The sequence below is a fragment of the Hemitrygon akajei genome, unplaced genomic scaffold (genome assembly GCF_048418815.1).
Source record: "Hemitrygon akajei unplaced genomic scaffold, sHemAka1.3 Scf000065, whole genome shotgun sequence".
Lineage (NCBI taxonomy): Eukaryota > Metazoa > Chordata > Chondrichthyes > Myliobatiformes > Dasyatidae > Hemitrygon > Hemitrygon akajei.
In genome coordinates, this window is record NW_027331951.1 from 1,024,330 (window position 1) to 1,051,156 (window position 26,827).

At 48.3% G+C, this 26,827-nt stretch overlaps 2 protein-coding genes across 3 annotated transcripts in view; one reads left to right on the forward strand and one right to left on the reverse strand.

Annotated features, from left to right (window-relative positions):
* The window catches only part of LOC140721935 (uncharacterized), a 65,515-nt gene that overhangs the window by 11,678 nt on the left and 27,010 nt on the right, over positions 1 to 26,827 (reverse strand). The window lies entirely within an intron of this gene.
* On the forward strand, positions 9,478 to 17,987 carry LOC140721947 (killer cell lectin-like receptor subfamily B member 1B allele B). Of its 2 annotated transcripts, XM_073036773.1 has the most exons (5): positions 9,478 to 9,577; positions 13,578 to 13,793; positions 15,784 to 15,926; positions 16,186 to 16,250; positions 17,241 to 17,987. In XM_073036773.1, exons 1-5 carry the CDS (start codon positions 9,535 to 9,537, stop codon positions 17,431 to 17,433), a joined length of 660 nt encoding a protein of 219 aa, XP_072892874.1. In that variant the 5' UTR covers positions 9,478 to 9,534; the 3' UTR covers positions 17,434 to 17,987. The 2 variants fall into 2 exon arrangements, with proteins under 2 accessions (XP_072892874.1, XP_072892873.1); XM_073036772.1 differs by lacking the exons at positions 15,784 to 15,926; positions 16,186 to 16,250.

Sequence of the window (26,827 nt, forward strand, 5' to 3'; positions counted from 1 at the left end):
TAATGCATACTCTCTAAACCAGGCAGTATCCGGTAAGTCTCTTCTTTACCATTCCAGTGCTTCCACATCCTTCTGTAGTGAGGCGACGAGAACTAGACACAGTACTCCAAGTGTGGCCGAACCAGATTTTTATAGAGCTGCCTCATTACTCCGGACTCTTAAAACTCTATCCCTCGACTTATGAAAGCTAGCAACCCATAAGCTTTCATAACTAACCTATCCACGTGTGTGACGACTTGTAGGGTTCTGTGGAACTGTACCGCAAGATCCCTCTGCTCGTGCACACTACCAGGTACACAGCCTTCTACCCTGTACTAGGCCTTGGAGTTTGTCCTTCCAAAGTGTTTCACCTCACACTTCTCCGGGTTGAACTCCATCTGCCACTTCTCAGCCCACTTCTACATCCTATCAATGTCTCTCTGCAATCTCGACACTATACAAAACACCAACAACCTTTGTGTCGTCTGTAAACTTGCCACCCTCCCCTTTACCCCCACATCCAGGTGTTTAATAGAAATCACGAAAAGAATGGATCCCAGAACCGATCCATTTGGACACCACGAGTCGGAACCCTGCAATCCGCAATGTGCTCCCTCCACCACGACACAATGCTTCCTGCAGGCAAGCCACCTGCCAAACTTCCCTGGACCCCATGCATTCTGACTTTCTGAATAAACCTTCAGTGTGGAACCTTGTCAAATGCCTTACTAAAATTAATGCAGATCACATCCACTGCACTATCCTCAACTATATGCCTCAACTTATCAACTATCAACCTCAACTTATCTCCTCAAAAAACTCTATCGGGCATGTAAGACACGATCTGCCGTCACGAACCCATGCTGACAGACCCTGATCAGACCATAATTCTCTGAGTGCCCATAATTCCTGTCTCTAAGAATCTTTTCCAACAGCTTTCCCACCACACATGTAAGGTTCACAAGTCTATAAATACCCGGACTGTCCAAACAATCTTTTTGGACAAGCGGACAACATTCAACTCCCTCCAGTTCTCCGGTACCATTACCGTGGACAACGAGGACATAAAGATCCTAGCCAGAGTCTCAGCAATCGTTTCTCTCTCCGCTTTCAGCTGCCTGGTTAATATTCGTCAGGCCCTGGGACTTATCCGTCCTAATGTATTTTAACAACTCCAATACCGCCTCTCCTTAATATCAACATATTCCAAACCATCAACCGCACTCATGTTGTACTTGTCGTCATCAAGTTCCCTCTCATTGGTGAATACCGAAGAGAGGTATTCATTGAGGACCTCGCTCGCTTCCACAGCCTCCAGGCACGTCTTCCTTCTTTTATCTCAAATCGGTCGTCTCTTCATTCCTGTCCTCTTTTTGTTCTTCACATAATTGAAGAATGCCTTGATGATTTCCCTTTACCATACTCGCCAAAGCATTCACATGCCCCCTTCTCGCTCTTCTCAGCCTCTCCTTAAGCTCTTTCCTTGCTAACCTATATTCCTCAATAGACCCATATGATCCTTGCTTCCTAAACATCTTCTATGCTGCGTTCTACCACCTGATAAGATTCTCCATCTCACTTGTCAACCATGGTTCCTTCACCCAACAATTCTTAGTCTTCTTCACTGGGACAAATTTATACCTCACATCCTGCAAGAGATCACTAAACATCGAGCACATGTCCATAGTACATTTCCCTGCAAAAACATCATCAAAATTCACATCCTCAACTTCTAGCTTTATAGCCTCATAATTGGCCCTTCCCCAATTAAAAAATTCCAGTACTCACTTATTCTATCTTTTTCAATGACTATCTGACCCCGGGAGTATGTGATACAACGGTGTGCAGGGAGATTCACTCAGTGTCTGACCCCGGGAGTATGTGATGGGACGGTGTAGAGGGAGATTCACTGAGTGTCTGACCCCGGGAGTGTGTGATGGGACGGTGTGGAGGGAGATTCACTCTGTGTGTGACCCCCGGAGTGTGTGATCGGACGGTGTAAAGGGAGATTCAATCTGTTTCTGACCCCGGTTGTGTGTGATGGGACGGTGTGAAGGGAGCTTCACTCAGTTTCTCACCCCGGGAGTGTGTGATGCAACGGTGCGAAGGGAGATTCACTCTGTTTCTGACCCCGGTTGTGTGTGATGAGACGGTGCAGAGGGAGCTTAACTCTGTGTCTGAGCCCGAGATTATGTGATGGGACGGTGTGGAGGGAGATTCACTCTGTTTCTTACCCCGGTTGTGTATGATGAGACGGTGCAGAGGGAGCTTAACTCTGTGTCTGAGCCCGAGAGTGTGCGATGGACGGTGTGAAGGGAACTTTTCTGTGTGACTGACTCCAAAAAAAAATTGATGAGACTGTGTGGAGAGAGCTTCTCTGTGTGTCTGTCCACCGAAGTATCTCATGGGATGTAGTGGAGAGAGCTTCACTCTGGTTTGGTTCTATCACACATTATTTCAAGACGCATTGAAACAGAGTTGGAACAAAGTTGCTTCGCCCAGCGCCCCATCTCTGCTCTGGAAAATAGGACCAATGAACAGCGAGTCTCTCTCAACACTGTCCATTACATCCGCCGGTCGTCAGACACAGTATGGGGATCCTTTCACCCCAGCCCATCACATAGACTCGCCGGGTGAGAGACAAAGAGAAGCTCCCTCTGCACTGTCCCATCAAATAACCCCGTTCTCGGATATACAAAGAAGTTACCAACACACTCTGACAAAACACATTCCCGCGATTAGACACAGAGTCAAGAACCTAAAACGCAGCTTAACATGAGTTCATTTCTTGCTTCCGTATATTCCTCAATAGACCCATCTGATCCTTGCTTCCTAAACGTCACGTATGCTGCCTTCTTACACCTGACTAGATTCTTCACCTCAATTGTCACACATGCATTTTTCACCGTGCCATTCTTAATCTTTCTCAACGGGAGAAATGTATCCCTAACGTCCTGCAAGAGATCCTTAAACATTGACCGCATGTCCATTGTACATTTCAGGTAAAAAATAAAAATAAAACATCATCCCAATTCAAACCCGCAAGTTCTAGCCTTCTAGCCTCAAAATTTGCCTTAACACAATTAAAAAAGTTTCCGGCCCTCTCTCATTCTATTCTTTTCCATGAGAGAAATGGAGGGAGTTAAACTCTCTGTCTGACACCGGGAGTATGTGATGCAAGGGTGTGGAGGGTGATTCACTCTGTGTCTGACTCCGGGATTACGTGATAGACGGTGTGAAGGGAGACTCACTGTGCATCTGACTCCGGGAGTGCGCGACGGACGGTGTGTAGGGAGCTTCTCAGTGCGACTGATCGCGGGAGTGTGTGATGAGACGGTGTGGAGGGACCTTGTCTCTGTGTCTGACCCACGATGTGTGTGATGGGACGGAGTGGAGGGAACTTCACTCTGGGGTGTATACATCACACATACCTCTTCCTCTTTTGAATTTGTTTCAAGACGCTTTAAAACCGAGTTAGAATAATGTTGCTTCGCCTCATCGTCTGCTCTGGAAAATAGGACGAATGAACAATGAATCTCTGTCCACACCGTCAATTGCATCCGCCGGTATTCAGACACAGAATCGGATTCCTTTTACACCGGCCCTTCACACAGTCCCGGCGTCACTTGTAAAGTGAAGATCCCACCGAACCGTCCGATCATACAGACTCCACACAAAAAATGCTGGTGGAACACAGCAGACCAGGCAGCATTTATAGGGAGAAGCACTGTCAATGTTTCTGGCCGAGACCCTTCGTCAGGACTAACTGAAAGGAAAGATACAAAGAAACGTGGACAGTGCTTCTCCCTGTAGATGCTGCTTGGCCTGCTGTGTTCCGCCAGCATCTGCAGATTACCTCGTGTTTGATCATACAGTCTCACCGGGTTAGAAACAGAGTGAAGCTCCCCCTGCACTGTGCCATCACATAATCCTGTTGCCAGACAGACAGAGAAGTTCTCAACACAATCACCCAAAACACATTCCCGGGATCATACACAGAGTCAAGAACCCAAAACACAGCCCCAGCACATACAAACAGCGTTCGACACTAAGTAAAGTTGCTTCCACACCGTCCCATCTCATACTCCCGGGGTCAGCTTCGGAGTGAAGCTCACTACACACCGTCCCCTGCCACATTCCCGGATCAGGCACAGAGTGAACTCCCTCCACACCTACCCATCACAGACTACCGTGGTTAGACACAGATTGAAGCTTTCTCCACTCCGTCCGTCACAAGAAGGTGAAAAGCAGACAACTTCGTAGCAAATAATAGAACAGTCTGAATACCTGCGGAATATTCACAGATTTTAGAGCCATAGAACCATAGAACACTACAGCACAGTACAGGATCTTCAGCCCTTCATGTTGTGCTGACCCATGTAATCCTAAAAAAAAGTCCTAAACCCACATTACCCCATAACCCTCCATTTTTCTTTCATACATGTGCCTGTCCAAGAAGCTCTTAAATACCCCTAATGTTTTAGATTCCACCACCATCCCTGGCAAGTCATTCCAGGCATTCACAACCCTCTGTGTAAAAACCTTACCCCTGAGGACTCCCCTAAACTTCCCTCCCTTAATTTTGTACACATGCCCTCTGGTGTTTTCTATTGGTGTCCTGGGAAACAGGTACTGACTATCCACCCTATATCTGCCTCTCATAAACTTGTAGACCTCTATCAAGTCCCCGCTAATTCTTCTACGCTCTAAAGAGAAAAGTCACAGCTCTGCTAACCTTGCTTCATATGACTTGTTCTGCAATCCAGGCAACATCCTGGTAAATCTCCTCTGCACCCTCTCCATAGCTTCCACATTCTTCCTGTAATGAGGTGACCAGAAGTGAACACAATACTCTGGGTGCGGTCTCACCATAGATTTGTAGAGTTTCAACATGACCTCTCTACTCTTGAGCTTAATCCCCCTGTAAATGAAACCTAGGCCTTCTTTAGACTCTGAACCTTCTATCTCTTCTCTATCAACTATCTCTATCATCCTGCGCAGCGAACTTGTGGGATGTATGGATTTGAACCCCAAGGTCCCTTTGTTCATCCATACTCTTAAGTAATTGACCATTAAACCTGTACTCTGCCTTCTGGTTTGTCCGTCCAAAATGCATCACAGTTATCCGGATTGAACTCCATCTGCCATTTTTCTGCCCAACCCTGCAGCCTATCTATATCCTCTTGTAACCTTCGACCACCTGCAGCTCCATCCATAACTCCTCCAATCTTAGTGTCATCCGCAAACTTGCCCATCCTTCCAACTCTACAGCAAAGTCATTTATAAAAATCACGAATAACAGGGGTCCCAGGACAGATCCCTGCGGCACTCGACCAGTCACCGACCTCCAGGCAGAATACTTTCCTTCCACAACTGCATTCTGCTTTCTTCCTTTAAGCCTTTTTTTTATCCAAAGAGCCAAGGTTCCACTTATCCCATGCCTCATGACTTTCTGGATGAGTCTCTCATGACAGACCTTATCAAATACTTTGCTAAAGTCCAGGTGGACCACATCCACTGCCCTAGCATCATCAATTTCTTTTGTTACCTCTTCGAAAAACTCAATCAGGATCGTGAGGCACGATCTAAACCAGGGAACCCTCTCCATAGCTTCCACATCCTTCCTACAATGGCGTGAAAAGAACTTAACACAATACTCTAAGCGCGGTCTCTCCAGAGATTTGTAGAGTTGCAACTTTACTCTTGAAATCAATGCCCCCTGTTAATGAAGCCTAGCATCCCATAGGCCTTCTTAACTACCCTATAAACCTGTGCAGCGACCTTGAGGGATGTAGTCTTCTGGTTTGTCCTTCCAAAATGTATCACCTCACACTTATCCTGATTCAACTCCATCTGCCATTTTTCTGCCCAACTCTGCAACCTGTCTATATCCTCTTGTAATCTTCTACAACCTACAGCTCCATCAACTAATCCTCCAATCTTCGTGTCACCCTCAAACTAACTCACCTATCCTTCCGCCTCTACATCCAGGTCATTTATAAAAATAACAAGCAGCAGGGGTCGCAGGACAGATCCCAGCGGCACTCCACTAGTCACCGACCTCCAGGCAGAATACTTTCCTTCCACAACTGCATTCTGCTTTCTTCCTTTAAGCCATTTTTTTTATCCAAAGAGCCAAGGTTCCACTTATCCCATGCCTCATGACTTTCTGGATGAGTCTCTCATGAGGGACCTTGTCAAATGCTTTGCTAAAGTCCATGTGGACCACATCCACTACCCTACCATCATCAATTTCTTTTGTTACCTCTTCAAAAAACTCAATCAGGATCGTGAGGCACGATCTTCATTTCACAAAGCCATGTTGACTGCCCGTGAGTAGACTGTACTTCTCCAAATGATCGTAGATCCTATCCTTAAGAATCCTTTCCAGTAGTTTGCAGACCACTTTTTTAAACAAGGGAACTGCATTTGCCATTCTCCAGTCCTCCGGCACTTCCCCTGCAGCCAAGGAGGATTCAAAGTTCATGGCTAATGCTCCTGCGATCTGTTCTCTCAATTCCCACAACAACCTGGGGTGTATCATATCCGGCCCTGGGGATTTATCAATCTTAATGTTTTTAAGAAGATCCAGCACTTCTTTTTCCTGAATTTCCACATTGTCCAGCACACAGGCCCGCTGTACCTCGACCTCATCCTGATCAAGATCCTTTTCACTTGGGAATACTGAAGCAAAGTATTCATTTAGGACCTCCCCAACCTACTCCTCCGCTTCCAGACACATGTTGCCCTTTTTATCCTTTAGCGGTCCCACCTGCGTTCTGGTCATACCCCTATTCTTCACATACGCATAGAACGCCTTGGATTTCTCCTTAATCCTACATGCCAAGGCCTTCTTATGCCCCCTTCGAGCTCTCCTGTCCTTTCTGGCTACCCTATATTTCTCATAAGCCCGTCCTACTTCCTGCTTCTTACATCTAACATATGCTTCCTTTTTTCCTCTTGACGAGTTTCCTCACATATTTCGTCAGCCACAGTTCCCTTATCCTACCATTTTTTCCTTGCTTCAGTGGGACAAACCTATCCTGAACCCAGCTCAAGTGGTCCCTAACCTTCTCCAACATTACTTCTGTGTTTTCCCCTTTGACCATCTGTTTTCAATTTACGCTGGCTAGTTCCTGACTCATCCCTTCGAAGTTAGCCCTTCCCCAGTTAAGTACTTTAGAATTTTGTTTGATTTTATCCCTGTCTATAGCTATGCTGAAGCTAAGGGAGTTGTGGTCACTCTCAACAAAATTCTCCCCCACCAAGAGGACTATTACCTGACCAGATTCATTACCCAGAACTAGATCCAGTATAGCCTCTCCTCTCGTCGGCCGATGCACATACTGTGTCAGGAATCCTTCTTGAACACACCTGACAAATTCAGCCCCATCTATCCCCCTTGCAGTAAGGAGGTGCCAGTCAATATGAGGGAAGTTGAAATCACCCTTAACTACTACCCTATATTTCCTGCACCATTCTAAAATCTGCCTGCTTATCTGCTCCTCGGTGTCCCGAGGGCTATTTGGGGGCCTATAGACTGCTCCCAGCACAGTGGTTGATCCCTCCCTATTTCTGACTTCCACCCAGACTGACTCCATGGACACTCCCTCTGCAGCGTCCTCCCTTTCTATAGCCGTGATACTATCCTGACCAGCAATGCCACTACCCCCCTTTTCTACCTCCCATCCTATTCCTTTTAAAACACCTGAACCCCGGAACCTGCATCATCCAATCCTGCCCTTCCTCCAACCAAGTTTCAGTAACGGACACAACATCGTAGTTCCACGTAATAGTCCATGCTGTAAGTTCATCCTCCTTTTTCCTAATACTCCTAGCATTGAAATAGACACATTTCAACCCCTTTATCTGTGTACAAATCATGTTCTTTCCCCTGCCTGTCCTTCCTTATCAGCTCAGAACTCTTAGCATCATGCCCTTGTCCTTCTACCTTAATCCCTGTACTCACCGTCTGATTTTCACCCCTCTGCCAAACTAGTTTAAACCCTCGCCTAAAGATCTACCAAGCCTGCCCGGCAGGATATTGGTCCCTCTGAGATTCAAATGCAACCCGTCCTTTTTGTACAGATCACACCCGCCACAAAAGAGGTCCCAATGATCCAGAAATCTGAATCCCTGCCCCTTGATCCAATCCCTCAGCCACACAGTTATCCTGCACCTAATTCTGTTCCTATTCTCACTGTCGCGTTGCACAGGCAGTAACCACTAGATTTCTACCTTTGAGGTCCTGCTTTTTAATTTCCTTCCTGACTCCCTGTAGTCTTCCTTCAGGACCTCTTCCCTTTTCCTACCTATGTCATTGGTACCAATATGTACCACGACCTCTGGCTGCTTTCCCTCCCACCGCAGGATATCTTGGACGCGATCAGAAACATCCCGGACCCTGGAACCATGGAGGCAAACTACCATCTTCCATGCGTCCACAGAATCGCCTGTCTGAACCTCTGACTATAGAGTCCCCTATCACTACTGACTTCCTCTTCCCTTCCCTACCCTTCTGAGCCAGAGGGCCAGAATGTGTGCCAGAGGCACGGCGACTGTCGCTTCCCCCAGGTAGGCTGTACCCCCAACAGTACTCAAACAGGAGTACTTATTAACAAGGGGTTCAGCCACAGGGGTACTCTCTGGTACCTGACTCTTCCCCTTCCCTCTCCTGGATGTGACCCATTTCTCTAACTCCTCTCTATCACCTCCTCACTCTCTCTGACCAGACGAAGGTCATCGAGCTGGATCTCCAGTTCCCTAACACGGTCCCTTAGGAGTTGCATCTCGATGCACCGGGTGCAGATGTGGCCGTCCGGGACGCCGGGAGACTACAGGACCTCCCACATCTGACACCGACCACAGAAAACTAGCCTCACGCACATACTACCGCCTTCTGATATCAACAACCGCCTCACCTTGCCCCGTTAGCGCCGAAGCCCGTTGAACCAAAGCCCTTTCACTCTGCTGCCTCTCACACCGCTGCCTGCTGGGTATTGCTGCCTGCTTTTTAAACTGTTTGCGCTCAACTGTCAGACGTCACACGCCTGCGCAGTCTGGCCTCTCTCTTCCCGCTGGGAATCCTTAGGTGCTCTCCCGCTGCCTTGTTGTTCCGAATCTGGTCACCCCATTATCGGAAGGATGTCAGGGCGTTGGGGAGCCTCCGGAGGGGTTTAACAGGACTCTGCCGGGATTCGGTGGCATGTGTTACGACGAGAGGTCGGACACCTGCGTTGCTTCCTCTGGAGCGGAGGAGGCTCAGGGGAGATCAGACTGATCTCTGGAATCCGTCAGACACCTATCCGCCTTTGCGGATGAGACCGAATTTGGACTTTCGGTGATGACGGCTGAATGTAGATGAGATTGAAAGAGGGAGGGGCTGATCGTGGTCGAAGGAGAGAGCTCGGATGTGGTTGGAATGGAGTCACAATGGGGAAAATGGCTGAATTCACACACACGCTGAATGGGTTCTCTACAGGTGCGCAGGAACAGGAGCCGAAGCAGAACATCGGAAAAAGAACCTGCCTTAAGATCTGCCTACTTTGCCTCGTTATGTTCAGCGTCGTCGCGATAGTGGTCGGACTCTCGATCTATGGTGAGTCGAATGGAACTTGATGATAGTGAGGACAATATGAGTGAGGTTGAAGTTCAGGAGCATGTTGATATTAAGGGAGAGGACGTGTTGGAATTGTTAAAATACAGTAGGACGGAATATTCCCCAAGCTTCTACACGAGGAGAGTGAAGAGATTGCTGAGCCTCTGGCTAGAATCGTTATGTCTCTTTGTCCACGGGAATGGTACCGGGGAACTGGAGGGAGGGGAATGTTATCCCCTTGTTCAAAAAAGGTAGTAGGGATAGCCCGTGTAATTATAGACCAGTGAACCTTACGTCTGTGGTTGGAACGTTGTTGGAAAATATTCTTAGAGTTTGGGTCTATGGGTATTTATAAAATCATGGTCTGATCAGGGACAGTCAATATGACTTTGGAAAGGGCAGATCGTGTCTAACAAGCCTGTTATATTTCTCTGAGGAGGTGACCAGGCATATAGATGAGGGTAGTGCAGTGGATGTGATCTACGTGGATTTTAGTAAGACATTTGACAAGGTTCCACACGGTAGTGTTATTCAGAAAGTCAGAAGGCATGGGATCCAGGGAAGTTAGGCCAAGTGGATTTAGAATTAGCTTTCCTGCAGAAAGCAAAGTGTCGAGGTGGAAGGGATACATTCAGAATGGAGTGTTCTGTCTAGCGTCCCACAAGGATCGGTTCTGGGACCTCTCCTTTTTTTTGTTTGTTGTTATCCACCTGGATGTAGGGGTAGAAGGGTAATGTGGCATGTTTTACAAACTACCCAAAGGTTGGTGGTGTGGATAGTGTAGAAGATTGCCGAAGATTGCACAGAGACATTGATAGGATGCAGAAGTGGGCTGAGAAGTGGCAGATGGTGTTCAAACTGGAAAAGTGTGAGGTGGTACACTTTGGAAGGACAAACTCCAAGGCAGTGTACAAAGTAAACGGCAGGATACTTGGTAGTGTGGAGGAGCAGAGGGATTTGGGGATCCATGTCACAGATCCCTTAAAGTTACCGCACAGGTTGGTAGGGCAGTTAATCAAGCTTATGGGGTGTTAGTTTTCATAAGTCGAGAGAGTGAGTTTAAGAGTTTCAATGTAATTATGCAGTTCTTTAAAACTCTGGTTAGGCCACACTTGGAGTAATGTGTTCGGTTCTGTTCGCCTCACTATAGGAGGGATGTGGAAGCATTGGAAATGGTACAGAGGAGGTTTACGAGGATGCTGCCCAGTTTAGAGAGTGTGCATTATGATCAGAGATTAAGTGGGCTTGGACTTTACACTTTGGAGAATGAGGATGAGAGGAGACAAGATAGAGGTATACAAGATCATATACCAGGTCATCACTGCTCAGTACAAGAGGACATGGCTTTAAGATAAGGGGTGGGAAGTTCAAAGTGGATATGAGAGGAAGATTCATTACTCAGAGAGTGCTTGGTGCATGGAGTGCACTGCCTGAGTCACTGGTGGAGGCAGATACACTAGTGAAATTTAAGAGACTCCTAGACAGGTATATGGGGAATTTAAGGTGGTGGGTTATATGGGAGGCAGGGTTTAAAGGTCGACAAAACATTGTGAGCTGAAGGGACTGTAGTGCACTATTCTATATAGTATGCTCTATTACAGTTACACACCGCTAACCGGGATAAAACACGGCCTTTACCGTAACACAATCAAGACTCGCCCTGACACCGACACGTCATTCACCATAACATCAATAATATCACCATAGCACGGTCACGACCTTCAACGAGACACAGATATATTCCTAAACTCGACACTAACACGACCATCGCCGTGACACACACATGGCCGTCACACTGACCGCAATGTACTCCTCACTAACATCGGCATACTCCTGACAGTATTTCCTTCTTTCCTTTTTTCTTTCTTTTTTAAATATATGTATTGATTTGCAAACAAAACATACTAACAGTAGAAATGCAGAGAGAGAGATTGGGAATACATAGTTAATAGAGCAATATATACAAGTATAAACTATTGATAACAAAAAAGTCCCAACCCTCCCAAACTCATTCTGTATTTGTACAGAAAAAAGAAAAACAAACAAAAGAAAAACTAACTAACTTGCAAACTAATCTAAAACAATCTGGGCTGTTATATTATAACGGATATAAACAGTAGTGTCAATAACTCCGCTGCACTTACCAAATATTTAAGGGTAATAAAACCACGTTCGGGAAAGGTGGATTTAGCTCATATGAAAGTGTTGAATCAATGGTCTCCAGGTTTCTTCAAATTTAATCGAAGGGTCAGTCAAAATTAACACTTCTGATTTTCTCTAAATTTAAACAAGATATAGTTTGGGAAAACTATTGGAATGTAATTGGACGATTCATCTCTTTCCAATTCAATAGAATGGATCTTCTAGCCTTTACTGTAACACTTGCAATCATCCGATTAGTTTAATGGGATAAATAGCTGTTATCCACCATTGGTAAGCCAAAATTTGCAGTAATAGGGTGAGGATGTAAATTTATGCTCATAACTATTGAAATAATTGCAAAATATCTTTCCAATATTTCTCCGAAAGAAAAGGGCAAGACCAGAACATGTTAGTCATGTGAGATGCTACTTCGGAATGGCACCTATCACAGATAGGATTAACGTGGGAGTAAAACCGAGCAGGTTTGTGCTTAGACATATGTGTCCGATGCACCACCTTAAATTGAATCAAGGCGTGTTTAGCACACATCGAGGACGAGTTAACGAAATGGAAAATTTTCTCCCATTTCTCTGTATGTAAGGAAAGTAGATGTTATTTTTCCCTTTTGTTCTTAATTTTATCTCATATATCTGGCTGTATTTTCATGTTCATATCATAAATGGTTGCTATTAAACTCTTCTGATAAGGGTTTTTAACCATTTTTTCCCATGATATCAGTTAGGTATGAGTTCGGGAAAGTCTGTAACTTATAATCCAAATAAATTCTAATTTTGTTTATCTAAAAATAGGATCTGGGTAAATTATATTTATTAGACAACTGTTCGAAAAACATGAAACAGTTATGCAGGAATAAGTCACAAAACAACATGCTGTACCCTTCATTTTCCATATCAAAAAGGCTTGGTCCATAACAGACGGTTGGAAAAAGAAGTCAGATACAATAGGGCTAGATAAAATAAATTTATTCAAAACAAAAAAAAAACGAAATCGAAACCATATTGGTAATGCATATTTAATTATTGGAATAACCAATTGTTTATTCACGCTCATCACCGTGACACTGAGGTATCGTACACCGTGACACCTTCACGCTCCTCAGCGTGATCCGCTCCGCATCGCACCGTAACAGAGACTCACACGTCACTGTAACAGCCCTTACCAAGACAGTATCACCTCTCAACATAACACAGACGCACCGCTCATTCAGGGAAGTACCCACACCTCACCCTGACACAGGCAAACTACTTAACGTGAAACAGACACCTAAATTCACAATGCCACCAATATAGTCCTTTCCATAACACCCACATATCCCTCAGCGTGACACTCACACACACCGTGGCCATGACATGTCTCTCACCGTGACACAGACATAACCCGCTCTGCGAGACCAGCACACCACCATCGACACAGATATGACACAGATACTCCACCATCGGTGACACCACAAGGTCCCTCACCCTGAAAGTTTCCTCGTTTTGACATCGTGATACACTGCATTGTGACCCGACGCATTTCTCGCCGGGCACAGAAACTCCTATGACAGTGATACCGACACGTCCCTCACAGTAATTCGGACATGCCCCGCACGATACAGACGCAGACCTTAATGGTAACAACAACAAAACCTTCCGCTGGACATTGAAATACGTCTCAGAGTGACAAAGACACGCCCCTCATGGTGACGCCGACGCCTCTCACTGTGCCGCAAGCACATGCTTCACTGTGTCACCCTTCACCGTGACACTGACACAACACTCTCTGTAACACGTTCGGAAGCGTGACGCTGACTCACGTGTCACTGCAAACGCTAATCATCCTTTACCATCTCTCTCAGTGTCACAGATTCGTCAGTCTAAGTTCACATCCGAATGGAACTGTCATGAGTCAAACTCATCCTTTCAATCCAAGCTTTCTGCGCTCAACTCGAATCTGTCCGTTTTTAAACGAATGCACAGCGATCTCCGTCACCAGTTCACTGAGATGGAAACGAAGTACAGATCTGTCAGCGAAACCAAGGCTCAAATCTGTGATTTTTGGACCAGCAGAAGAGGTGAGGCATCATCCCCCTCTATTACCCGCTCCTCATCACAGGGCAGGCATGGAGAGAGGAAGCGTCACTCTGTGTTTGACATCGGAAGTGTGTTAAGGGATGGTTTGGAGGGTGATTTACTCTGTGTTTGACCCGGTGAGTGTGTGATGGGGCTGCATGGACGAACTTTCACTCTATCACTGAATCCAGGAGAGTGTGATGGGACGTTGTGGAGGTGGATTCACTCTGTGTCTGACCCCGGGATTGTGAGACGTAACATTTCAGCGTCACCCTATGTCCCACTCCGGGAATGTCTGATTGGACAGTATGGATCCAGCTTCACTCTGTGTCTGACAGCGGGATTTTGTGATAGGACAGTGCAGAGGGGCGTTCATTCTATGTGACGCCAGACTGTGTGATTGGTTATTGTGGAGGGAGTCTGACCCAGTGAGTTGCCATGGGAGGGTGTGGGCGGTATTTCGCTTTGTGTGGGAACACAGGAGGATGTAATGGGACGGTTCAGAGACAGCCTCACTCTGTGACTCGCCAGGAAGTTTATTAGGACGTAAGGAGGGAGATTCACACTTTGTTGGAATCGGGAGTGCGTAATGGGGCCGTGTGGAGGCAGCTTCACTCTGTGTCTAACCCTTTGCTGTGCGGTGCGTTGAGAAGCTCTTGAGGGAGAATCACTCTCCCTCTGACATTTGTCCTGTGTGCTGAGGGTGTTTCTTTTCATTTCCGACTGCTGGAGAGTGTGATATAGCCGTGGGGAGAGAGATTCACATTGTGTCTGACCAAGGCTGTGTGTGATTGGAGTTTGTGGAGGGATCTATATTCTGTTCTCTGACACAGGGAGTGTGTGAGGTGCAGTGTGGAGGGAGCTTCACTCTGTGTCAGACCCCGGGACTGTGTGATGAGACGGTGTGGAGGGAGATTCTCTCTGTGTCTGGTCCCGGGAGTGTGGGAATCGAAGGTGTGGAGGGCGCTTCACTTTGTGTCTGACCACGGGAGTGTCTGATGGGACGGTGCGGAGGGAGCTTCACTCTCTGCCTGACCCCGGGAGTGTGAGATGAGACGGTGTGGAGGGAGATTCACTCTGTGTCTGGTCCCGGGAGTGTGAGATGAGACGGTGTGGAGGGAGCTTCGCTCTGTGTCTGACCTCGGGAGTGTGTCATGAGACGGTGTGGAGGGAGTAACCCCCAGAATCTGACACCGGAAGAGTGTGACAGGACGGTGTGCAAGAAACCTCACTCCACGTCTGACTGCTGGAATGAGGGATGAGGCCACGGAGTTAGTGGAGGGAATTTCACTCTGTATCTGCTTCCGGTAGTGTCTGGTGAGACGGTGCGGACGGTGCAAATTGTTTTAAACCCTGCGCGTGTGTCATGGGAGAGTGAGAAAGAGCTTCACTCCATGTCTCTCTCCGGGTGTCAGTAATCGGACGGTGCTGAAGGAGCTACACTGTGTCTGATCTCTGGAGTGTGCGATTGGACAATGTGACGGTAGATTAGCTCTGTGTCTCACTCCTTGAATGTGTGATAGGACGGTGTGGAGCGAGGATCATTCTGTGTCTGACTCCGCGTGTGTATCAGGGGAGGGTTAGAGGAAGCCTCAGTCTGTGCCTGACTGGAGAGTCTGTGATGGATGATGTGGAGGGAACTTCACTCTGTGCCTGATCCTGTGAATCTGTGACGGGACGTTCTGGAGGGAACTTCATTCTGTGTCTCTCCCCAGGCGTGTACGATGGGACAGTATGGTACGAGATTCACTCTGTGTCTTGACCCCGGGAGTGTGTGATGGATGGTTTGGAGGGATCTTCACTGTTCCTGATCCTTGTTAATGTGCGTTTGGACGGTGTGGGGGGAGATTCACTCTGTGCTTGACCTCAGGTGTCCGTGATGAGACCGCATTGCGAGAAATACACTCTGTGTGACACACCGCGTGTGTGTGATGGGAAAGTGTGAAGAGAGATTCACTCCGTGTCTCACTGTTCCTTGTTCCTGATTTTCAGAGCAAACGTGTTCCAAGGACTGGGTTACAAATAGAAACAGGTGTTATTACGTATCCACGTTTGAAACATCTTTCCCCAGAGCAATGCAAGGATGTTCAAACCGTGATTCAAGGCTGCTGGAAATCAATTCAAGGGATGAAGCGGTATGTGTCACAGCACGAGAAGATCCCACAGTAACACAGGAATCATCACTCACCCGCGGTGTCAGGCACTGAGTGAAAACCCACAATACCCTCCCGTAACGCACACCCGGGGTCAAACACAGAGTGCATCTCTCTCCACACTGTCCCATCACACACCGCGATCAGGCACAGAGTGTATCTCCCTCCAAACCATCCCATCACACTCTCCCGTAAACAGTTTTCGATTCTCGGCATTAATCAAAGGAATTTAATTTTACAGAGTTTTGTTTTACGGTCTCTTGTTCGCCGAAACCTTGATTACTGGATTGGACAATGCGAGGCCGGGTGAGATTTGGACTGATCTGTGGGGTGGGAGATCGGGAATGACACTGTCCTGAGGGGAGAAAATGGGATTAGTTTACGGACTGAAGTAGGTGTTTGAGAAGAGGTTGGGGGCTGGGATTTGTTGTCGGGACAGAACGATACAAGGGGAATATTTTAGGGAGCGATAAGCGACTGTCACAGGAGAGGGCAGCGAAATATTTTGACGATTTGCTGTGGGCCCCGGGGATTATTTCCCTGGGATTATTTTGGTGACTGACGCAGGGCTGTGGTGATTGGGAGATGTAGTGGAATTAGTTTGGAGTCTGACACAGATCTGTGGGGAACAGGAGACAGATTCGGATTAGTTTGGCGACAGGCCTTACTCTGTGAGAAAGAGTTATGCAGCAGGATCAGTTTGGGGTCTGACACTGATCGGGGGGGGAGAGAGTGGGACAACTGGATTAGTTTGGAGACCGAAACGGGAGTATGGGCACAGAGCCGGTCAGTGGGTCCAGATTGCCGACTGATGCAAGGCTGAGGGAGCAGTGAGGAGCAATGGGATTAACTTGGAGACGAACATGAACTGTCGGGAGAGGAAGGAACCGTGGGATGGATTTGGGAACCGACAGAGGGTTGCAGGATCAGATTGTGCCGACGGGATTAATTTCGGGACCGCGTAAATCTGTGTGGGGAGGATGGGAGAATTAGATTTGTTTGGGGACTGAAATAGATCTGACGCGAGAAAGTGGGTGTGTTTGATTCGCATTGGGACTGCCACAGGACTGTGGAGACCGCGGGACGACGGGCCGGAGGCTGTGGGGAGGTGATGTAGTTGGATTAATCCGGCGACTGACTCAGAGCAGTGGGGAGACATTGGACACTGGGATTATTTTGGGAATGACACATGGCTGTGGTGATTGCCCGGATTTAACGGGATTAGTTTGACGACAGTCTCGTGTTCCGCCGGATCTGTTTAGTCTCTGTTCAAATTTTTTAACCATTTACTGATAGGAATGATGTCCATGGTCTGCTGTACAAGGTGTCCCCTGGAAGGTCCTCCTGCAGTGAATGTAAATCGAGTGGAGGGAGTGACTATTGTCTTCATGATAAACACCATTTCATCTGCGAGAAGTCTGCACCCTGCTGCCCGGATATTCCTGAAAAGATTCAGCTTCTCTGTCAACAGACCGGAGAGCCGACTTGAATCAAATGATTACACCGTCTTTCCCTTCCTTATCCCTGCTCCAATCTCACTCAGCCCATCCTCTCAAAATCCTCCCTACAGTCTCTGCCCTACCTGCCTCTCTATTCTCCTCTTTTCGCAACCCCTTTCTCCCCACCACACATGGAAAACCCCGATCTCCATCTACCCCCATCTTTCTCGCCATCCCTCCCCATCCCGCTCTTTCTCAATCCCTCTAATTCTCTCTACCGCATCTCCTCACCCTATTTCCTCGACCTTTCTCCGTCTGCTATTTCTCCGCTCCTTCTTCCAACCTCTTTATATTTCTCTTCCTTTCCCCCTCTTTAACACACTCTCTCCGTCTCCTCTCTGTTCCCTCAAACACCTGCGTCTCTCTGATCTCTCTCTCTATGTCCTTTCCACCCACTCTCACCTCAATCCTGTACCGTCTGGGTCTCGATACCCCAGCTCTGGATAAAAGCCTGTGCGCATTCCCTCTGTCTGTGCCCCTCTTGAGTTTATGCAACTCTGTAAGGTTACAGCTACGCTCCAGGGAATAAAGACCCCTTTATCTGAGACTTACAAGGCCTGCCATGCCTTATTCTGAAGCATCAGTATGGATCAAAGATGTAATATTAATGTAAATTACAAATATTAATAAGTACCGCAAAAATGTGGAATTAGTTCTCGTGCGTTGAAAGATGTGATGGTGCAGTGGAAGAAGCTGTCCCATTGCCTCTCTGTGTTCATGCATTTTCCAACATTGTGTTGCATTTGCTAATTTGTTGAACATTCTACAAATCTATCTGTCCTTCTGCATCCTGCCTTTTTACTGGTTGGTTAAGTTGGTGAAGAAGATCAACAAAAATGAACCATTTCACACTTATCTGGGTTGAACATCTGCAACTTTCTTCCTCAGTTTTGCATCCTACCGATGTCCCGCTGTTACCCGTGACAGCCCTCCACACTATCCACAACACATCCAACATTTGTGTCATCAGCAAACGTGTTAACCCATCCATCCACTTCCTCATCCTGGTCAATTACAAAAATAACGAAGAGTAAGGGCCCCAGAAGGGATCCCCAAGGCACTCCACTGGTGACCGACCTCCATGCAGAATATGACCCGTGTAAAAGCACGCTTTGCCTTCTGTGGGCAATGTTCTCTTTGATCCTTTGTCTCCTTACTTTCCCAGCAAGCCTTGCACGGGTATCTTATCAAATACCTTGCTGAAATCCATATACTGTACATTTACTGCTCTTCCTTCATCAGTGTGTTTAATCACATCCTCAAAAAATTCAATCAGGTTTGTAAGGCACGACCTGCCCTTTAAAAACCCACGCTGACTACTGCTCGAGTTTAGTTTATAAATTGAATGAAGGCCAATAGGTTTGGCGTCAGGAATAATCTGGCAAGTGTGGATTTGGCCAGGTTGTTTTCTGGCAAAGATGTATCTGCTAAGTTGGAACCCAGACACTGTTTCATAAGAATTGTGGGAGGTTTGGAAGTAGAGAGGAGCTTCAGTCTAGAGGATTGGGGATCACACACTGTGAATGGGGAAGAGAGCCGGGTAACCAAGGGGCGGAGCAGATAGGAGTTGGGACTGGGTTTGGCGTTTCGGACATTCCTGACCAATTACTGACATTTGGTTAAAGGAAGTGTGCGGGGGTGTTCAGAGACGATACAGTGGGGATTCACTAGGATGCTGCCCGGTATAGAGGGCATTATGTATAGGCAGTGGTCAAAAAGGCGGAGGGGACAACTGGCAGAGGGTTATCTCACTAGAACAGACACAGATGGACCAGAAGGCGGGGGTATTACCCCCAGGATAAAAACATATCTAGTACAAGAGCGCATGCATTGAGGTGAGAGGGGTAAGTTGAGAGGAGATGAGGTTGACAAGTTTTTTATTCACACAGAGACTGGGGGGTGATTGTACTGTGCTACCAGAGACGGTGGTGAGGGCAGATCGACAGAGGCGTTTCACTGGCTCTTTGACAGACACGTGGATTTGCAGGGAATTGATAGAGATGGACGTGTGTCGGCAGAAGGGATTTAGATTAATTGGTATATCACAGCATTGCGGGCCGAAGGGTCTCCTCTGTTCGATGATTTACGTCCACCGCTCTACAGGAGGGTCAGGGAGTGTTTTGAACCCAGTGGATGGGAAACGCAGGGGGCGGGGTAGATGAAGAAATATGACGCTGCATCAGGGAAGGACCTCTCGATATAGGCAGTGAACGAGCCACACAGCCCTCACTACTACACAGACACCCCCCTCACCGTGACACCGACACAGCCCTCAACGGGGCACGAATGCACCCCTCATCGTGACACCGACACAGCCCTCAACGGTACATGAACGCGTCCCTCACCGTGACTCCGACACAGCCCTCAAAGGGACATGAACGTGCCCCTCACCGTGACTCCGACACAGCCCTCAACGGGACATGAACGCGCCCCTCAACGTGACTCCGACACAGCCCTCAACGGGACATGAACGAGCCCCTCACCGTGACTCCGAACCAGCCCTCAACGGGACATGAACGCGCCCCGGGCCGTGACACCGACACAGCCCTCAGCGGGACATGAACGCGCCCCTCACCATGACACCGACACAGCCCTCAACGGGACCTGAACGCGCTCCTCACCGTGACATCGGCGCACCGACACGCCCTGCAGCATAACACGAACACACCGCCCAACGGTACCGACACACCGTCACGCCTTTCACCTTAGCAGGGACACAACCCCCGTATGCATAATCCTCTCCCTTTCCAAGACTCCTCCCCATCTCCGTCAACCCACGCTCTCCTGCACTACTCCCTCTCTCCGTCACACACTCCCTACTTTACACCACTCACGTCTTCGTCACCGTCCCTCCCTTACGAGCTGCTCCATCTTCGTGACACACTCCCTTTCTGCACACATCCCCGTCTCCGTTATCTCCTGTCTTCCCACCGCCACAACCCGTCTCGGTGCCCCGCTGGGTCCCCTAGTGAGATTAGTCTGGAGAATGATACGGGCCATGGATAGAGAGCGGTGCAGTCGGAATACTTCGAGAAAACTCCCGGGGTTTCTACAGGATTCATTTTGCTTCTTTTGAGATTGTTTAACCCTTTTTAATTGTAAATATCGTGTGCAAGATGAATTCTGGGAAGTTCGAATACACCGAATGCAAATCGTCCAGGAAGAGTTCCTCATGTAATCGTGATAAACACCGTTGCATCTGCGAGACGGTGGGAGCGGTGGTGTCCGTGACGGGACTGGCTGAGTCTAAAACCCTCTGCAGTCCCTGGCCACCCCGGGCGTTGACGACTCCACACCCGGCGGTGATGCGACTGGACAGAGCTCCCCCCAGCGGACATTCACAGAAATTTGCTCGTGTTCAATGAGAGACCAATTTGTCACAAACTCCTGACGTCACAATACCTGAAGCGAGGGAGCTATGGATGGTGTCAACCCAAGTGCAGAGTCAGGTCTGGAATTAACTCAGACTCAGACTCAAAATAAACAAGACTGCAGTAACGATATCCGAAGTGTCAATCACAACCCACAGTGCTAGAAATGGATCTCCTACGGTTGGGCACTGAGTGCTCAGGACAATTCATTTAATTACAGACATTCCAGGAAGGAATGCGACAGACAATAATTGGCAGACCGAGTTTTAAAGTGAAAGTGACAGCTGCGCACACTCCAAATGAGGCCTCACTGGAGCCTTAAAATTAAATCCTTGCCCGGGAAATGAATGCTAACCTTGTATTTGCCTTCCTCACCACCGAGTCCTTGAGCAATCCAGCCTGTTGGTGGCAAAGGTCTTCAGTGCCCGACCAGGTACACATTCGGACCCCGATACCTGGCGAAGGTTCACCCACCTGAAGGATGATTCTTACATCAGCCGTCGAGACAGAGGTCACGGAAGAGAAGGGGGCGAGCAGAGCCGAACAATATGCCCGTCTCCAATGTCTTGTTAAACTGCAACTTGACTTCCCAACTCGTGTACTTACTCACCTGCACCTCTGCAAGTCTCCGTCATGTAGTCCCTCCCTTACACACAAACTGTTTTACGTCAGCCCATCCCTCCACTAAAATCCGCTCCCTCTCCGTGATTCCCTCCCTCTTCTGCACCACTACCCGGTCTAGTCAATCTATCCCTTCACCTCACCCTTGGTCGGCTGCACGAACCCCTCGCTCTTCTACACACCGCCCGTCTCTGTCACCACCAGCAGTCACTGTACCCATCCCTGTCTCCATCAGCCCCTTCCTCCCCTACAACACCCTTCGTTGTCATTCTCGTCAATCCTCCTTCGTCGCCGACCAACCTCGTCACCGTCAGACACGACAGCCCTACACCCTACACCTCCTTTCAAACACCAGCTTCCTCTTCTACACAACGCGTCTACATCAGCGCTCCGTCCCCTACACCCCTCGTCGTTTAAGTTATCTCCTCCTTTCACAACTCCTGTCTCCGTCTCCCTGACCCGCTCCATTCCCTACAGCCATCCATGGTTCCATCAACACTCTCCCTCCTCTATATCCCTCCCTTTCTCTGTCACATTGAATTCTGGGGAGGAAGGGGGTGAGGCGACACCTGGTGTAACAACACCCCGCCCCCCTCCACCGGATGTCGATTACTCTGTTCTGAGCTTTCACTATACTGTGTGTACAGGCCGGTCGTGTGGGTCGACAGCACTTCCTTCCATTGACTGACTTCTCAACGCCACGTCCTGACTTTCCTTCTCCGCCACTTCCCTTTTCTTCCCTGGACACCATCTGGACGCAAACACACGCACGATCTGCGAGACCGACACACAATTCAGGACTGCTAGAATGGCGAAGTGCTGGGGATTGGTGAGAGAGAAGGAGCTTCTGAACCTCGGTGTGTGTGAAGGTATCAGGGGGAGGGAGCTTGTTTGTGTCTGAACCTGGGAGTGTGTGAAGGTATCAGGGGGGGGGGGAGCTTCAGTTTGTGTCTGAACCCGGGTGTGTGTGAGGGGATGGTCCGAAGAAAGTGTCTAACTTCAGGACTGTGTGCTGAGACTGTATCTGGCCCTACGAAAGTGTGCTGGAACGATCCGGAGGAAGATTTACTCTGTGCCTGACCCCGGGAGTGTGTGATGGGACGGTGTGAAGGGAACTTCACTCTGTGTCTGACTCCGGGAGTGTGTGTTGGGACGGTGTGCAGGGAGATTCACTCTGTGTCTGACCCCGGGAGTGTGTGATTGAACGGTGTGGATGGAGATTCACTTTGTGTCTGAACCTGGGAGTGTGTGAAGGGATCAGAGGGAGGGAACTTCAGTTTGTGTCTGAACCCAGGTGTGTGTGACGTGATGGTCCGAAGAAAGTGTCTAACTTCAGGACTGTGTTATGGGATGGTTCGCGAGAGCATCAGTGCTTGCCTGACACCGAGAGTGTGTGATGGGATGAACCAAAGGAAGGTTCACTCTGTGCCTGACTCTGGGGTGAGTGATGGAACAATGTGGAGGGAGACTCAGTACTTTTCTGACCCAGGGAATGTGTGATATGACGGTGTGGATGGAGCTTTACTATGTGTGGATCATGGGGATCTCTTCCAAGGAAGTTCCCACCTTTACAGACGAAACGGTTTCATTTCATTTCAATTCAATTCAAGTCAAGCTTAATTGTAATTCAATCATAGATGAATACTCATGCATGTAGCCAGGACCAAGCTGAAAAAGATATTACCAAGTGTCACATACGGCACAAAGCACACACGATTTGCATAAGATATCAAGGAAGCAAGCATTGTAGAACATCAGTAGAAACATTCACATAATATGTTTATACACACACACACACACACACACACACACACACACACACACACACACACACACACACGCACACACACACACACACACACAGATATGTAACGGTGTGAGAGGTTTCACTGATAATGTACTGATTTCTCTGTTGAAGCACTGTCTCTTGTTATTACCAGCAAATAACAGGGAATCTGCAATGTGCCCCATCCAATGAGAAACTTAGCTGCCTTTTGGGCGAGATACTGAGAGCGAGGACACAAGAGGAGTGAGCTGAGATCCCGCAGGACCGAGTGAACTTGGAGTGCGGGTCCGAGAGTTGACGACGATCGGTGGAAATCGATGTGGAATTCAAGGACGGAGAACCCCAACTTGCACAATAAACTTTCACTGAAATTTGCCCTTTTTCTCTTTGCTGAGAATCATGAAGCACATTTCTTTAATCGCATATGGTGTACCGTCTGCTCTTTCGTGTTACTGAGTTCCACAAGGGGAAAACATCACTCAGTATTCACACAAACGAGACTTCATCGTTTGGGCGTGGGTTGGGAGGGGTGGGGTGACTGTCTTCCTCCAGTCTAACGTAGCCGGCCGAGCCTGGCCGGAAACCTACAATTGGCCAGAACAGATTTTGTTTTCTGCTGAGCGAACACTAGGGGGCACCACACACTCCTGCCTGGAGACCGCGCCACACCGCCCTCACGATGTTCAGCTCCTTCATTTCCTCTCCATGAGCAACTCTCGGTTTACACCTGAATTTGAATGGAATTAGCATCCCAGCGGGAAGTTTTGCCTTTAGAAAGGGGGAGTGTGCGGGCTTAAACGAGAGTTGCAGGGGGATGAAAACAAGCATGCCTGAACAGATAGTGGAGTGGTTGTTGGAACAGATCTCAGACAAAGTTGGGAGGCAGAATGTTGAGTCTGCTGGGACTCATGTCTGAGCAGCGTCCGTTTCAATACAGGAAGTATTGTACAGAAGGTTGATCAGCTCAGGGCAGGGGCCAACGCCTGGAAGCATGACATTTCAGCCAGGCGTGAGAGTTGGTTGTAGGGCGGGCAGGACCGTTCGCTCACTATTCCCGGGTGTCGCTTGTTTTAGTCGTACTAATGCAGGAATAATTGAAGGGCGACGGAGAGCTTTACTGGACAAGGAAACTATCACGGCGATGCTCAGTCAGGTGAGACTGGAGAACTCGTCCAGGTGAGGCTTCACGGGTGGATCTGAGGAATGAGGTAAGAACTCGTTCATTGGACACATTATCGACCACCTAACAGTCCTGGGGATTCAGAGGAACAAATCTGCAGAGAGATCTCAGACTTTTACAAGAATCTTAAGGTTGTGATCATGGGTGATTTTAACTTTCTTGGTATTGACTATGAGTCCCATACAGGGAAAGACCAGTGGGACAGTTTGACTAATGTTTGAAAGAAAGTTTATTTAAACAGAACGTATAAAGTTCTAACGAGAGGGTGCAGTTCATGATCTTCTCGTACAGAATGGGACAAGGCAGGAGACAAAAGTTTCAACAGAGGACCAATCTTCAGTTAGTGATTAAAATAACATTAGATACAAGGTGATTATGGAAAAGGATAGGCCTAACCTCTGTTATAGATTCTAAATTGGATAAAGGCCAATTTTATTGGAGCCAGGAATGATCTGGCAAGTGCGCATTCGGCCGGGTTGTTTTCTGGCAAAGTTGTACTTGGTAAGTTGGAGTCCAAGCATTGTTTAACCTCAGTGTAGAAGGGAAGGGACCGAACCGTGAATAGTGGGAAGAACTGAAATAGAGCGCGACTTCAGTGAACAGGATCGGGCTGCCGAGGAACCGACGGACAAAGTAGATAGGAACTGGGACTGTATATGACGTTTCCGAGTTCACTCATTCATGTCGGGTCGCCCCGTTACAGGATGAGTGTGGGGATCTTTGGAGCGGATATAGAGGAGGGTTCCCTGGGACTCCTCCAGGAATAGAGAGCAAAATCTAAAAGCAGAGGTCGGAAAATTTCGTTTCTTTTCTCCGGAGAGGGGGAGTCTGAGGGTACACCTGACAGCTGTTTACGTCATTACGAGAGACGCAGACTGACCAGACAGCGGGTATTTTTACCCTCAGGGTGGGAATGTCTCATACCGGAGGGCCAGTTTTAGGGTGAGGGGGGGGGGTAAGTTGAAGGGAGATGTGTTTGGTACGTTTCTGTTGTCAAAGGGTTTGGTGAGTGATTGGAACGTGCTGCCAGCGCTGGTGGTGGCGGGAGATCCACAGAGGCGTTTAAGGCTGTTTAACAGGCTCGTTGGTGTGCATGGAATGGAGGGAGACTGACATGGTGTCTGCAGCACGGATTTGGTTCATTTGGTATATCACAAACTTTTGGGCCGAAGGGTCTGTTCTGTTCTGTTACTGACGTTCTCTGCTCTGTAGAAAAACGCAGTGTGCTGTTTGAACTCATCGGGTGGGAAAAGATCAAAGGATCTGGGGAATCTCCACAAACAGCCCCTCTCCTACACCACTTCCCTTCTCCGTCACACCTCCCTCCCTTGCAAGCTCCCCGCGTCACCGTGAACCACTCCCTCACTTCGCCGTGTCACTCATCCTCTACCTTCCCTGTGGCTCACCCGCTCTCCGTGACACGCTCTATCCTCTAAAACCCTCACAATCTCCGTCGACCCCCTCCCTTCTCTGTGATCACAGGCAATTGTGGTGACTATGAGTGAGAGAAGGCGTCTGGTGCTGCAACTCCCTCCCCCCTCCCACCGGATATCTGTCACCAGTTTCTGAGCCTCTCCACAGCTCTACAAGCACAGACCGTCACGCGGTTCCACCATCAGTAGCTGCAGCCCCACCACCCTTTCACTGGCCTCCTCTCTCCTCCCCTTCCTTCCTCTTCTGGCAGCACGCCATCCGGTCACACAGACACTCACAGCATCTCCGAGAGACACACACAGTTCGAGTCTGCTGGAACGCCGAAGTGCTCGGTTTTGGTGAGTGGGGAGACCGGGGAGAGAGGGAGCTGCGCACATTTTCTGACTCCAGTAGAATGTGCTACGATGGTGCGGGGAGTTGTTCACATGTCTGACTCCAGGAGTGTGATGGGTCGGTGCAGAGTGAGTCTCTGTCTGTCTGATTCCGGGACTGTATTTTGGGAATGTGCGGAAGGGGTTTCTTTCTGTGTCTGACCCCGGGCGTGCATAAAGGGAGCAGTGTGCAAGGGATTGTTCACCTCCGATTCTGACCCCGGTAGTGCGTGCTGGATCATTGCGGAGGAAGAGTTACTCAGTGTATGTTTCCAGGAGTGTGTGATGGGATTCTCGCTCCGCCTCTGACTCTTAGTCATGGGTCAGTGGATTTCGGAGTTTAAGCTGACTCTAATTAGAGACAGGGAGCAAGAAAAGGTAACTCTCACGTTCTGCTCCAACGGCTGCATTCTGAACACCCTTTCTGTGGCCCCACTCTCCGCCCCTTCCTTCCTCTTTTCTCAGCACACCATTCTTTTTCTATGTTTCTTAAGTGGGTGAGTGAGCAGCAGATAGGTACAAATGAAATTTGTATGGATGGGAAGGTGGTTTTGCAAAGTGAGATCAGGGATTTAGCTATTAAATTAAAAGACAGGACCACTACCTGTCCAGTGTGTCCAG

What these genes read in the sequence shown, in the direction of transcription:
- LOC140721947 (XM_073036772.1), top strand. Translation starts at nt 9,535, where the DNA reads ATGTTCAGCGTCGTCGCGATAGTGGTCGGACTCTCGATCTATG. An exon ending in GGTCGGACTCTCGATCTATG is followed by an intron (nt 9,578 to 13,577) that starts GTGAGTCGAATG and finishes CATCTCTCTCAG; the next exon opens with TGTCACAGATTCGTCAGTCT. An exon ending in TTTTTGGACCAGCAGAAGAG is followed by an intron (nt 13,794 to 17,240) that starts GTGAGGCATCAT and finishes ATTTACTGATAG; the next exon opens with GAATGATGTCCATGGTCTGC.